The sequence below is a fragment of the Lutjanus erythropterus genome, chromosome 3 (genome assembly GCF_056507025.1).
Source record: "Lutjanus erythropterus isolate fLutEry1 chromosome 3, fLutEry1.hap2, whole genome shotgun sequence".
NCBI classification, from domain to species: domain Eukaryota; kingdom Metazoa; phylum Chordata; class Actinopteri; order Lutjaniformes; family Lutjanidae; genus Lutjanus; species Lutjanus erythropterus.
The window spans coordinates 38,320,894-38,335,785 of record NC_139319.1 but is presented as its reverse complement, the minus strand read 5'-3'; the positions used below and the strand labels follow the sequence as shown (position 1 = coordinate 38,335,785).

At 37.9% G+C, this 14,892-nt stretch overlaps 1 protein-coding gene across 1 annotated transcript in view; it reads left to right on the top strand.

Moving 5' to 3' along the window:
- LOC146330527 (complement C3-like) overlaps nucleotides 1-14,892 on the top strand; it is a 36,898-nt gene that overhangs the window by 2,977 nt on the left and 19,029 nt on the right. Inside the window, exons 2-19 of the mRNA XM_084716087.1 lie at nucleotides 615-810; nucleotides 1,076-1,238; nucleotides 1,978-2,072; nucleotides 2,470-2,558; nucleotides 3,151-3,233; nucleotides 3,326-3,413; nucleotides 5,398-5,500; nucleotides 5,642-5,762; nucleotides 6,835-6,950; nucleotides 7,282-7,428; nucleotides 10,539-10,638; nucleotides 10,760-10,854; nucleotides 10,936-11,121; nucleotides 11,290-11,445; nucleotides 11,782-11,911; nucleotides 12,739-12,807; nucleotides 13,738-13,935; nucleotides 14,022-14,133. Of these exons, the coding sequence (XP_084572213.1) occupies nucleotides 615-810; nucleotides 1,076-1,238; nucleotides 1,978-2,072; nucleotides 2,470-2,558; nucleotides 3,151-3,233; nucleotides 3,326-3,413; nucleotides 5,398-5,500; nucleotides 5,642-5,762; nucleotides 6,835-6,950; nucleotides 7,282-7,428; nucleotides 10,539-10,638; nucleotides 10,760-10,854; nucleotides 10,936-11,121; nucleotides 11,290-11,445; nucleotides 11,782-11,911; nucleotides 12,739-12,807; nucleotides 13,738-13,935; nucleotides 14,022-14,133 (2,247 nt within the window). The remainder of the gene's footprint in view (nucleotides 1-614; nucleotides 811-1,075; nucleotides 1,239-1,977; nucleotides 2,073-2,469; nucleotides 2,559-3,150; nucleotides 3,234-3,325; nucleotides 3,414-5,397; nucleotides 5,501-5,641; nucleotides 5,763-6,834; nucleotides 6,951-7,281; nucleotides 7,429-10,538; nucleotides 10,639-10,759; nucleotides 10,855-10,935; nucleotides 11,122-11,289; nucleotides 11,446-11,781; nucleotides 11,912-12,738; nucleotides 12,808-13,737; nucleotides 13,936-14,021; nucleotides 14,134-14,892) is intronic.

Sequence of the window (14,892 nt, the reverse complement as noted above, 5' to 3'; positions counted from 1 at the left end):
ATTATGAAGAGAAAAGCAGAATTTTCATTGTTTAGATGTAGGCAAAAAACATTATGAACAGGGTGAAAGGGCAGGAAATTATTGGCTCAAAGGGTGAAACAACAAGAAGCTCAAACTTTGATCTCGGCAATACAGAATGAGAAAGGGGAAATCTTAACAGATACTATAGAAATAAATAACGTTTTCCAATTATATTATCAAAAATTATACACATCTCAAGATTCTTGGGATAGTAGTGATTTTCAAAATTTTCTGTCTAGGACTACTTTACCGGCACTGACTGAATTGGCTAGAGAGAGGCTGGGGGTATGCATCACACTGGGGGAGGTTCAACAGGCGATTAGATGTCTCTATTTATTTTCAGTTTCTTTTAAGTTTCTCTTTTTTCTTCTTTTGCTTGTTACTGTCAGGTTTGCTTATCTTTCTTAAAATGTTGACTTAAACTTGTTTGCAATGCATATATATTTACACACTGGTTGTGCATTTGCATTTGTAATGAAAAGTCAATAATGAAGTTAAATAACAAAAAAAAGTGTCTGCAATATGAATAAATTATGTTTTTCAGTGTCTGTACAGTGACTATATTTTGTACCTGTCTCACCACTGCTCTGCAGGAAGGTGATGTCTGCCCCCAACTTGATGCGAGTAGGAACAGTAGAAAACATCTTTGTGGAGTGTCTTGACTGTGTTACAGCAGACGCTACGGTCGAAATCATAGTGAGGAACCATCCAACCAAAAACAAGAGGCTGGCATTAACATCTGTGATCCTTAATCAGGCGAATAAATTCCAGGACCTTGCACACATTACGGTAATGTAGAAATACTAACAGATACATTTATGTTGCCACTGCCAATGATGCCATTGCCAAAACATTAGTCTCATTACTATTTTGAAGTTTTGTTTGGATAACCTGCATTCATCACCTTATCTGACGTAATCAACTTTCTTACAGATTCGCGAACAAGAGGAGACACAGAAAGATTCAAAAGTTTTATTTCGCATCCATATATGATTATGAGATATACTCATTCTGCTCCTCAAACACTGTTTGTGCCTTTACATGCTGGTTTCAGATCCCTGCTGAAGACTTCAGTAAGGATCCCAGCATGAAGCAGTATGTGTTCCTGACAGCCAAGTTCCCTGATGTAGAACTGGAGAAAGTCGTCTTAGTGTCCTTCCAGTCTGGCTACATCTTCATCCAGACTGACAAGACCCTCTACACCCCCAACAGTGTCGGTGTGTCCAAATATAACTGTTGAGAAAACACCTACACTTGTAAAGTGTTTCTGGCCTAATGATGTGATATAGTTGTGTGGTGTAAAAGACAATAGTATAGCAACAACAAAAAAAAAAAGTTGGAATAAAGTGATCAGGAAATATGTCATCATTTCAGCACAAAAAGTACTTATTATATATTATTATATTATACTACTAAGTATATATTATTATATTATACTACTGTTATACTAATTATTTTTTATGGTGGAATGCTGAGAATGAATTTATGAGTCTATGAGGTAGAATTTATTTTTGAGGAATAAAGAATAAAAGATTGAAGAATTATATGATATTGTATGGTGCCACTCTGTTGTGTTGCGATTGGAGGACTATTTATCTTTTAAATAAAAAATTATAGTAATTAGTTTAGATATGAGAAATTAATGTCACTCTCACGTGTGTATGTGGCATGACGTACGTACAGTATGTACCACCCTTGCATAAGTCAGTGCCCCACTGGACCACCCCAACCCCTGCTTGGGTCCATATCATTCATTCATTCATTCATTCATTCATTCAATCATTCATTTCTTTCTCTCTTCTTTCTCTATTTAGCATGATAGATGATACTAAAAGACTGGATATATATACTGAAATAATACCCAACTAATACATTTAATTAGAATTAAGATTTGGCAAGTGGTCCTGCTGTAACATAAGCTGTTGCTCTTTCTCCATCTTGTTTTCTCTTTGGCAGTCAATTACCGGATATTTGCTTTGACACCCAGCATGACGCCTGTGGAGAGGACTGATGGAAGCTCAAGTGAAGCTTCTATTAGCACTGAAATTGAGGTATTTTACTGTATCTGTCATAAACACACAATTCATCACATAAATGGGTTGTATTCAGTTAATATTATATACATTTAGATGTCAGTGGAAGTACAAATCCGTTCAGTGGTTCTCATCCCACCAAAGGACATGTCTCCTTCTTGGGGTTGAGTTATGAACAAGCAGAATATATTTGAATATGTACTGTATGTCAAGCTATGGACTGTATATAGACAATCTTTACATAAATGAATAAAGGCGTAAAAATCTTTGTTGTTCATTTGGTATAAAACTAAGTGTTAAAAGCTGATCAGCAGGTAGACAGAATATGATGTTTTAATAATTTAAAGAAAGTTTATTTGATGTGTAGCACGCTGATGTTCACTGTCAGTGATTATATAATTTTGCTTATTTCTAGACTCCTGATGGCATCATTTTACAACTTGGTCAAGTCTCTCTGAAATCAGGCATGTACTCTGGAATTCACAAGTTCACTGAAATGGTCAGGTCAGTATTTTATTTGTTTATTGTTTAGTTTATTACCTACAATTGCTAAATACACTATGTTGTTTAGTGGTCAGTTTTCCTCTTTTTGCATTAGTAAAAGGCAGAGAACATACTATATCTAGAGCATTAACAAAAATGGACAACATGACAGCTCCCCAAAAGTGAAGCCAAAACATCTCGATCGCAACCTGGTGGCTGGTTGCAGTATAGGTCATAAATCTCAGCCCTTAGAGTGTTGGGCCAAACAAAAGTACCAAAATATTGAATTGGTACTCTTATTAAAATTATCATATCAATAGCCATTACAGGTTGAAGGATTAGGGAGCTCTAAATAGTAAAGGTTGGCAGAGTCAATCTTGTACAACATTAAATGTTGTAATGTTCTGACTAAGTAAAATGTTCGAAATAAATAATATTTAAATTCAAAAAAGTTTGGACATGTCGTCACATTTTAATTAAAACTTTGCACATCTCCACTGGTTGCGTCTGAGAGTTGTGGCGGCACGAGGTGCTTCACCATCTATTGCTTGGTGGAGATGCACTCTGCTTATTGAATGCTTCTGGTGGAAGTTTTTAATTTGTTTGTGTGCAGTCCCGGAGTGTGGAAGTTGGTGGCGAAGTTCCAGAACAACCCACAGCACAGCTACTCTGCGGAGTTTGAGGTCAAAGAATACGGTGAGTCCTTCTTGACATGAAATGTTATTTAAGACCTTCGCTTACTTTTAACCCAGTGTTGAACACACAATAAAATGCAATTCATTTTTCAGTGCTGCCCAGTTTTGAGGTGAAATTGACAACGACGGGCAGCTTCTTCCATGTGGACAGCACAGAGCTCACCATCAACATCAAAGCTACGTATGTGTGGAACGTTAAGCTGTAGTTGACACCTCCAGATGATTTAAAAAACAGCTTACAATAATACGGGATAGTAGTAAGGCACAGTAACATCCCCAACCATTACCAGAGCCCCTCAGGACTGTGTCTCTTTTCGCTTTCCTTATAACCCCTTCACACATCACCACATGCTCCAAATGCTGAGTGGGTTGCACCAACTGGTCTTTACTAAGTTGGTCCTAACTGCTAAGTCAGTCTAAGTTTAGACCACTCTTTAGAAAGGACTTTATGTCAGTTGCACCAACCAGACTTAAGCCTGGTCTTAACTACGCCTGGTCTTAGCAATGCGTGCTCATGTGAATGCCCACAAGCCTATGGCTGTTGCCTAGCAGCGTGCATTGCTAGAATATGTTGTTAACAATATTCTGCTGTCCTGCCAGTTTGTAGCTAATCATTTCTAATCTGCGGCAACATTCTGGAGCTGGTTTCACAAAGATAGACTTTCACTGTGGCAGAGAGTCAGACTTCAGATAGATGTCTAAATTCATACGTTGCACAAAGTTGTTTAGTTCTTGACTATCTTAAGTTAGACTATGGCACAATGAATTCTGGGTATTTTAAGACCTTTTTCAAAATGAAAAAAATGGCAGACTAAGTTATTGCAGCCAACCAGTCAGGGCCCCATTTCCCAGAGCCTTCGTAGCGCCACATGCGTCGTAAGTTGTATTTTAAGGTCTCCCTTAAGGGAGGCTCAGGCTCAGGTCTGTTTACCCCAGCAGAAAATATGTGTCTTTCGGAGGAACTCAGCAGTGCCGAGGACATTTTACTTGGAAAGTTTAGCGAAAAGTGAAACAATAGAATAAAAAACCTGATATGGAAAAAAATGTCAGTGACAGTAAACAGTGTCAATCCCACTGCTGACCAGAGTATTGTAGATGTTCAAAAAATATATAAAAATATGTTTCAAGACTCAAAGACATAATTGCTCTGTCTCCATCACAGTGTTATTATTACAAATTATGAGCCACGTTTTCCTCTTTTTTGTTGTTGCGTGCTACTGGTCAGTTGATGGCACGGATTGTTACCATGGTAACATGGGGCTTAGTCCTTAGTCAGCCTGAGGGTAAAATGACTGATTTTTTGGCTTACAGTTATGTCAGTCTTTATGTTTGTGAAATGCTCTAACTTGCAATAGACTAATCTATGAGCAAAATTAAGGCTAGTCGAACACTAGAGACTAGTCTAAAATATCTGTATGAAATTGTCCCCTGGAGGATCAAAGATAAACAAAAGGCGATTTCATCTCATATCGAGTAAGAAAATTACTAGAGCAGTCCACTGTAATAACAAATAGGAAGCAGACGACTTTGAGAAAAATAACGGAGGACATAAATGATAAAATAGATGGACAGATGTTAGTGAGCAACCGGTTTCAACGGATGTCACCATTTAACTAGTAACCTCAATATTCCCAGACTTCCTTAAAAATCCTGCAGTTTACTGCAACTATTTACTGCAGTTTATTTCCTGCAATACTTTGTCTTATTGTGATATAAATTTTTTTTATCATCTGAGCCTTTTTGTAAATTCTGCAAATGGTATTTAATTCTTATGCCTGATGTTATGACTGACTGAATATCACTCATTTCCCACCTGTATCACTTTAATTTTCCACACAGTTCTGATGAATAAGACATCTCTTTGAGTGTTCATCGCACAGAGTAGAAGGTATTCATGACCACAGGTTGTGTATTTATTATTTGGGCTAGATTTTGACTTTATTCCTGCTCCTGAAAACATATAAGATTTACACCTGGTCTTAGCAAGAAGAAGGCTTAAGCCTAGATAGTGCAACTGTTGTAACTATTAGGTTGGAATGGCAAGTTAAAAAGTTGCCTTCAGCTATAGGAGCTTTAAAGAAATATCCTTATTGTTATTATTTTGACCTTTTATATTTTGATTGTCTGATTTTACTTCACCATGCAGCCTTTTTCTGTGGTTTTAGGTATCTGTTTGGTGAAAGAGTGAATGGCGTGGCCTATGTAGTTTTTGGGGTTATACACGAGGGTCAAAAAAGGAGCTTTCCAGGGTCTCTTCAGAGAGTGCCGGTGAGCCTGTCCTTTTTTCTTTTTCCTTTTTACACATTTGCTGCATATTAATAACTTCAGACCGATTTATAACATTTAATACAACATTTACTCAACTTACTGTGTATCAAGATGAATTTTTTAAATTGTCTGTCACAATAGATTGAAAAAGATCAGGAAGAGGTCACACTGAGGAGAGATCACATCACACAGACCTTCCAAAACATCCACGAGCTGGTGGGAAGTTCCATATACGTATCTGTCAGTGTGCTGACGGACAGCGGTAAGAAAGACAGACTGTGTTTGTAAAGTGGTCAGGGTGTTTGATTATTTGTGAATCCGGTGTTGTGCACGAACACGCCAAAAGAGCGGCGTTCATTGAACATGCTCATATTTTTTGTCGACGGTGAACTGAACGGATCAGTTTGCAGTCAGTGGATGTGAGTGACATTCACTCCTGAGACAGATAATGGTGCTCACATCATCAGCTGATAAACAGAAAGGGCGATCACAGCAAAGAGAGAGAGTGTGTGAATATAGACAGAAATGTCAGCGTGGTGTAACAATTTTGTTTGATCATGCAGCCTGAAGTGTATGAACTAAACTGAAGATTGGAGATTGTGTTAAAGTGAGAAACAGCCTGATAAACCCACATTATATTTGAGCTTCTCCTCTGTCTTGTCTCCTTCCTCATCTTCCTGCAGTTCTCATGTATTATGGGATGTTCCATATGTACTTGAAAGTCAGGATTTCAATTACCCATGGAAATTTCAACAGTATGTTGGTGTTCAAGTTTGCTGTAGTGTAAAAAAAATCACAAATTGTTGTGAATTGTTCTTGTTAATAACTATAGATATGAATAATCCTGGGACTTCAAATTAAAACATGAACATCATGCGCTACTTAGTTGATATCAGACTCCAGTGTTCCTGGTTGGAGGAGCGTCTTTTTAAAAATAGATTTGAAAAAAACTGGAGAAATGAACTTGAACTAGTTCATTTTTGGAACCGTGAGCTTCATTCAAATTGTCAACTTTGAACGTGAACTAGTTCATTTCAATCTGTGTGAACTTTGAGCCAGCTCCTTTTAAGTGTGAACTTGCATAACACTGTGTGAATCATTCTGAATCATCAGACTCAGATTAAGTGCAATTAGATTAATCTCAAAATTTCACAAAGAAGAGAGAAAGAAATTGCAGACATTGTCTCTGGATAGTAACATTATGTATGTGGCATCACTGTTTTATTAAATGGCTACAAATAATTCAGCAAGACGAAAGAGAAGAAATTTCAAAGTGTACTTGATAATTGGTGTGCGCTCGTGTCTTGTGTGCATGTGCATATATCTCGGCACAGGTAGTGAAATGGTGGAGGCAGAGTTGAGAGGTATCCAGATTGTGACATCACCGTACACCATCCACTTCAGGAGCACGCCCAAATACTTCAAACCAGGAATGCCCTTTGATGTTCTGGTAATGTACACATTAACTTGTATTTACAAAGTAATATTTAAAAAATCTCTCTGTATATAAAGAAATATAGAAATAAATAATATCTGTAAAATTAATATCTACTTTTTAAAAATATTATTTCTTACATCCATGCAAAAGTTTGTCCAAATTTTCATCTTCCCCAAAAAGGGTGTTATTTTTGTATTTGCTGCACAGCTGCTGCAATTTACAGACAGAATTTCTTCTCTTTACGTAACAGTATTAAATTGTCTTGAACATGTTTTTATGTCTGAAATACCCAGTCCAGGTCGTTGGATGTTTTTTGACTCTTTTCTCATTTCATGGATGGCAGGTTGAAGTTGTTAATCCTGATGGCACTCCTGCACAAGATGTTGAAGTCATTGTGGATCCGGATGAGCAATCGGGCACGACTGCAGCCAATGGCATGGCAAGGCTTTTTATCAATACTGATGAAAGTGCCGAACTACTGACAATTACGGTGAGTGTCTGATTTTTACTCTAATTTTTTTTTCAAGCCAGATTTGGCAAATGGAAGTGGCAAGCGAATATTAGTGCAGGCAGAAATGTTACAGTACCAACTCTAAGTTTACAGTGTGAAGTTTACTGTAAGCCCATATACACAAATGTCTATTATGTCTTGTCTGATGAAGGGCTGGTGCCCGAAACATGTGGTGATACTATTAAATAAGTCTTAAGGAACAGTTTCTGGTGTGTGGACCTATTGTTTGACTTTTGCAAATGTGTATTACCTACGGTAATACTGTGATTGAGTCAATGCAATATTTATTGGCTATATTCACAGAAATATTTTATGATTGCTTCCACACTAAAATGAAAAACACTCAGTGAAAACTGACACTCAAGGAGCAAAACCACCCAGATCTGCACGACTATAGGCACATTTTAAGACTCACACTTTTTGCAAATTGCCAAACACCATGTCACCAGTCAGGCATGAGAAGTATAAAAAAGGCAACAGGTGAGTTTACCTGTACCAGATTTACCAAATGTGCAACATTGGTTGACCTGAGTTCAGACCAACCTCAACAGATCTGCTGTTGCAACAGTAATTTGGATATTATAACATGACCACCAGTGAAAAAAACAACTTGAGTACAATGTAGGTCGGAGCGTTTGTGTAATTCATACTTTCTATTTTGCCTCCACAAATGTTGTTGCTGTGTTTATGTGTTATTTAGACGGAGACATAATGTTTTTATCAGTGTGCAGCACTGTTTTGTGTTGTGTTTGATCCATATGTTCACGTACTTAACTCGAACACAGTGGTTCCAAAACTGGGGGGCAGAGCCATTGCAGGGGGCGCCAGAAGACCAGGGGAGAATTAGAGTGAAACAAAGCTGAATGAATTTATTTATGTGGAGGAAATGAACAAGTAAAAGGGTCTATTCTTCTGAATTTTATTTCACTAAAGTTAATATTTTGAATCTTTTTTAGTGGCTCTACCCTCATTATTCCTGATGATTGATAAAAACTGTGAGCTGGTGAGGCACAAACTTTGTTCAGCTTCTGAAAGGGGACATGCCAAAAAACATTTTGGGAAGCACTACCCTAACAATATCTCTAAGAAAAACACAGACTATTTCATTTTTAAAAAGTAGAAATGTTAAATGTGTTTTAAACTGAGTACAGCAGTGTGTAACTGGTTCAAAGTTCGAAGTATGTCTGAGCCGTATGGTGACAATATTGGGTTTTTACAAATAAATGTACAGTTTTGAATGATGTGTTTCATTTTGCAAAGGATCTGAGATGTTCTGCTATGTGTGTGTGTGTGGTTGGGTGAATTGTGTGTAGTCTTTTAATCAAATGATAAAAAAATGAGCCCTGTTTTAAAAAAGAAGAGAAATGAAATACTTTCTACAAATTTTGATACATTTGAATATGTAAATTCACTGCACCAGTGTTTAAATTGATGCTCTCAGAGATATTCATAAGACAGCTATGTGCATCATTTTGGTACAAAGAATCTGTTTTGAGAAGACGTAACTTGGTTGCATGCATTGGATGCATGCAATGCATTGTTTCATTATGCAGAGTTTTGATAAAATGGCTAATTCTTTTCCATTTTGTGGTCAGAGTTTTGAGAAACTGAGCTTTGGTTTCATTAAACATGTTGAGCACAATTTTGAAAACAGGGCTCGTTTTATTCAAACACTAAACATAATTCATAAAACCACACATCTAAGTAGTAGAACTCCAGGTATTTTGCAAAATGAAACACTTCATTCAAAACTATACAGTGATTTATAACAGTCCTTTGTCACCACATGGCACACACATGGTTCATAAGATCCAGTTGTGTTTGAACCAGTTACACACTGCTGTGCTCAATCTAAAACACATTTAACATTTCTATTTTTCTAATTATATAGTCTGGGTTGATGTTTTTCAGAGATATTGTTAGAGTAAATTTGTTTCTGTAAACAGATGTCTCTCAGACTCTGTAACCATGTCCACAGACTCGCCACAAGAGGGCGTCCTCACGCCTTTACTCCTTGTGTACAGATTGATGCAGAAGCACTCAGCAGGGCAGCTAGTTGGTATATATATATACATATATATATATATATATATATATATATATATATATATATATATATATATATATATATATATATATATATATGTATATATACGTTGCAGCGCTTACGGTTTGGGGAGGGTTTTTTGTTTGTTTGTTTGTTTGTTTTTCTGTTGTTTATGTTCATAAAATGGAAAAACCAATAAAAAGAGTAAAACATAAATAAATAAAAGTCACCCATTGTTTTGTTATTTAAATGCCTTTATTATGAAGCAGGACAAACAGCAAATATTCATTCATTCATTTTCTGTAACCACTTATTCTGTAAGGGTCGCGGGGGGCTGGAGCCTATCCCAGCTACTGAAAGCAAATATGAAACTGTTAAATAATGCAGATACCTCAAAGTGCAAACTGTGACTTTCTGCAGAGGAGAGGAACTACATTTCAAAACATAAAGACTCTGTTAGAAGCTACAAAAGTACTGAGAGCTGAACATAAAGAGACTTTAAGAAAAGTATTTCTCTCTGCATCACACACATGAGCTTGTTCATGGGGAAGAAAAGGAGACTCATCGTAGGTTGGCCTCGGCTGGCGAGACGTCACCGCAGCCTGCTTGGAGGAGAGTCAGGCTTGCTTTGGTCCGACTCCAGAGTAGGTCCATCATGGGTGACACTCAGTGTGCTGAAATTGATAATGAAAATGCAATTTGGTGCAGTACGGTTTGGCTCGGCAAAGCACTGGTGGAAAAGGTCCAAGTGAGGAGCAAAGACATATTTTTTTGGTTTCCTTGTGTTTTATTGGATGTCTTTTTTATGTTGTATGTGTTTTCAAAAGGCAAATCTGTTCCCTAATTGTGTGATTTATTTATTTAATTATTTATTTATTTATGAATGTTATAAACGTGTTGTCAAAGTGGCGATATTTTCTCCATTTGCAATTGTTTTTAAATTGCAATGAACTGAACTCTGAAAACATAAGAGTCCTCGCATGAACATAACTACATAACAATATGTGTGTAGGCCTAAAATAATCTGTGTGTTTAATTTCAGGCAAAGACCAATGATCCTGATATTCCAAATGAAAGCCAAGCATCAGCCACCATGACAGCTCGCCCATATGAAACCCAAAGCAAAAGTTACATCCACATAGGTGAGGAACATTGTTGAATCATATTTGATGGTATAATAGTGACTAACAGTGGCAGTGCTGGCTAACTAACCGTGAACTTCAGTGTTTAATTAGCACTTAATGTGAAATGCCATTATTACAGGGGTGGATGCAGAGGAGATAAAACTAAAAAGCAATCTGAAAGTCAGCCTCAACCTCAAAAAGCCGGACAATGCACAAAGCCACGTTACGTACCTGGTGAGAGATGTTTTGCACCTGTGTTACTGTTGACATGTTTGCATGTCAGATAAATGCTGAAGTCTAAATCTGCACCTCTAGATCCTGAGCAGAGGTCAGCTGGTGAAATATGGCAAACACAAGAAAAGGTCTCTGATATCCATGAGGTTCACCATTACCAAAGAAATGCTGCCATCATTCCGCATCGTAGCCTACTACTTTACAAATGAAGATGAAGTGGTATCAGACTCTCTTTGGGTGGATGTTGAAGACTCCTGCATGGGCTCGGTGAGACACACCACACTGATGTAGTGGAGTTTAAGTGGGCAAACAATACAATCACACACAAAGTAATATTTGTATTTTTATCGGCTCTTTGTATGTGTTTTTATCCAATTGTTTTAAAAAAAATACAAATCTGCATGTCTCATTCATTGCCCTGCCTTCCTCCTTTAGTTGAAACTGGAACAACCGACACCCACTCCATCATATGAACCTCGCAAGATGTTTGATCTGAAGGTCACAGGAGATCCAGAGGCCACAGTGGGACTGGTAGCAGTTGACAACGGCGTCTACGTCCTGAACAACAAGCACCGCCTCACCCAGAAAAAGGTCCATCTTTAAACTGATTTGAAAGGGGTTTACTTTGAATTCCTCAGAATTGACGCTTAAAAGTTTCTGTCACATTATACACACACACACACACACATACACACACACACACACACACACACACACACACACACACACACACACACACACACACACACACACACACACATATATGTATACATATATATATGTATATATATATATATGTATACATATATATATACATAGAGACATTCCTTATGCCATATCATAATGAAACTTGTTGTTTGTACCTGTGTGTGTGTGTGTGTGTGTGTGTGTGTGTGTGTGTGTGTGTGTGTGTGTGACCTGGCTCAGATATGGGATATAGTAGAGAAGCAGGACACAGGCTGCACACCTGGTGGAGGGCGGGACAGCATGAATGTGTTCTATGATGCTGGGCTGCTGTTTGTGTCCAACAGGGACTCTGGGAGTCCCTACAGACAAGGTGACACTTCTTCACTCAAACTCTCCTTCCTTTCCTACTGGTCTGAAACTAGGTCGCACATGTTATGTTTATTGCTTACTGTCATTTTGTCATGTTTCTGAAGGAAAATCCAAATAAGACATTCTGCTTGTTTTCTTATAACAAGCAGAATGTTTTAAGGAAACAAGCACAGTGTCTAATTTAATAAATAATTGAACGGTTTTATTATTTCTATTAAGCATTTCTTAAGCAGATCAAGTTTTGTTTCTCTCTTTCACTAGTTATCTCTTTCATTTACTTGCATTCTGTGTCATTCTCTCTCTCACTCAGAGCTTTTTCTGCATAGTTTCGTGCCCTAGGTGAGACGTCCACTGGCACCCCTGGGGGATTGATCTGTTGATTATAATGCATAATATTTTATTAGTTTGAATGTAATTTAATTGTCAGTGTTGATGATTTAAATTCAGGCATCAAACTTGTTTTAGTTCATTTCATTTTAGTTGGAATCTGTGGTGGGCAGATTCTGGCCCACAGGCCATATGTTTATGACATGAAGATTAATATCAACAGCTGATCAGAGAGCTCTGAAACACAGAAAATGGCCTGTGGTGCATGAACAGTAATTTTGTTCAAAAAGCCTTGCCAGAACAGGAAGAGTGGACTTTTGTAGTAAATTCTAAGAAGTGTGTGATAAATGATAGGCCATCCTGTACATCTGTAAGAATATACTTTACTCTTAAACCAGCCATTACCTCATTCTGATTTTATCAGTGATACCATGCAGAACTCAACTCTTGGTTTAAACATGTTGGATTCTCTGTGTGAGCTAGTCTCTTTTGAATTTCCAGAATTAAAATGTCCAGCTGCCAGCAGGAGGAAACGAGCCAGCACTATACTGGACGTCAGAACCAGCTTAGGTAAGAATTACAGCTGGACTATCTCACAACCAAGGGACGAGTGGCCGTTCCAGTTTTGTACAGAAGGCTGAAAGAGAGGCACCAGTAATTATGGATTAAATGAACACACCAAAAGATGTTTTGTTCAACAGAATTGCATGAAAAATGAAAGCAATTCAGACAGGAAATGATTTACATAAAATAGGAAATAACTATGCGTGCAACAGTGGTGGTTCTGAACTAATTTTACTGGGGCACCAGCCTGGGGCCAGTTGTTTTGTCAAAGGGGTACATTCAACCTGAGTAGCAATAGTACACAAAGTAATAGTGTGCTCTGAAGCACCTCAATCCAGAATGGTTGGTACCACAAGCTCTCCCCATGGGCCGTTACCCATTTATATTCACATTTCTATATCACATGTTAAGCATGCAGTTAATGTGAGCCCACACTCCTTGATGTAGTGTTCATCATATTTGCAGTAGTTTCAAGCTGTGATGCTCTTGATGTCAGAAATTAAGTATGTTTAGTAAATTTAAATTCTTTCATTATTAAGGTTATTAAACATTATCTATTGGTGAGCTGGTTAAGCCCGTAGGCCGGGCTACACTAACTAACATTCATGTGTTTTCACAACACCTGCACACACTTGTCCCTTTCACTCCACGCAGTATTTCGTCCTCACGTAGCTCCCTTTGTAACTCCTCTTTAACTCTGTGGCACCACTTGGGGGAGGCAGACCTCACAGATTGAAAATCTTTGCTCTGGATTGCCCAGAACTACCAGGGGCATAGTACAAACATGTTTAAATACGTAGGGAACCACACATAATATGAAAAGTCCATTTCTAATTTCTATATTTAAATGTTTTTGTATTTGCATCTAGACAAACGTTTAATTACATTGTAAATCTACCTCTCACCCGTTTCTTCACAACGCTTTCCCTTCTTCAGTGAGTCTATATCAAGACGAACTGCAACGTGAATGTTGTGTAGATGGCATGAGGGAAACCCCACTCTCATATAACTGTGAGAGGCGCAGCAAGTACATTAATGACGGTCCAGCCTGCACTGAGGCCTTTCTGCACTGCTGTAAAGAACTGGAAACCCAGCGGGCCGAAAGAAGGGAGGAAAGCCTCATGTTGGCACGCAGTAAGAAATGGGGACAGGGCAGCACAGTCATTTCACTGGTAGTTAAATAATTTATTAAATACTAACTTTTCTAAATGATACTTTAGGCGAAGATGATGACAGTTACATGGACAGCAATGAAATCACTTCTCGCACCCAGTTCCCTGAAAGTTGGCTTTGGTCAGACATCAAACTGCCTGCTTGTCAAAACCTGAACTGGTGAGTCGGCTGAAACCTACACGCACAAATTATACACTAATAAATGAAGCAATGCTGGTGAGCTAATTTAGACAGCAAACTTCAGTCTGATGCTATACACACATGACACACTCCTTACACTGGATGCATATATACAACAAATCCATTAAAGTTAGGGTAGGCAACATTGTTTTGGCATCATTGAAAAATAATTTCACAATAACCTTTCAAGATATTGTAAATCAAGTGGTCTGAGACCAGTGTTGTGCTAGTTACTGAAAACCAGTAACTAGGTACTGTTACTAGTTACTTTATTTCAAAAGTAACTCAGTTACTTTACTGATTACTTACACCAAAAGGTAACGCAGTACTGTGAAAAGTAACTTTTTAGTTATTATGAAAAAAAAGGTCACCCATTAAGTTTTAAGTTAAGTTTTCTTTAACTTGGTTTCCATTTTTGTGTATTCGCTCTCCAGGTACTTAGAAAAAGAGTTTTGTCCCATTTGCCGTGTGACGCCAGGTATCATGCTAACTAGCTTCCTGAAAGCGGGCGACTCCACAGTAGAAATTGGCTGCATGTCTTCTACAACATACCTTACAATGGCTTTATCAACTTTTTCCTGGTTAGCAGGAGCAGTCAGTCCCTCGGTTCAAATCCAGACGCTGTTGCTGAGGTGGTGGAGGTGAAGTGGCATCACAGTCTGTGTCTGTACTCTGAGCTACTAGCTTCGTCGCAGCACGTTGTTTCTGTAGGTGTTTCAACAGGTTTGAATTGCTATT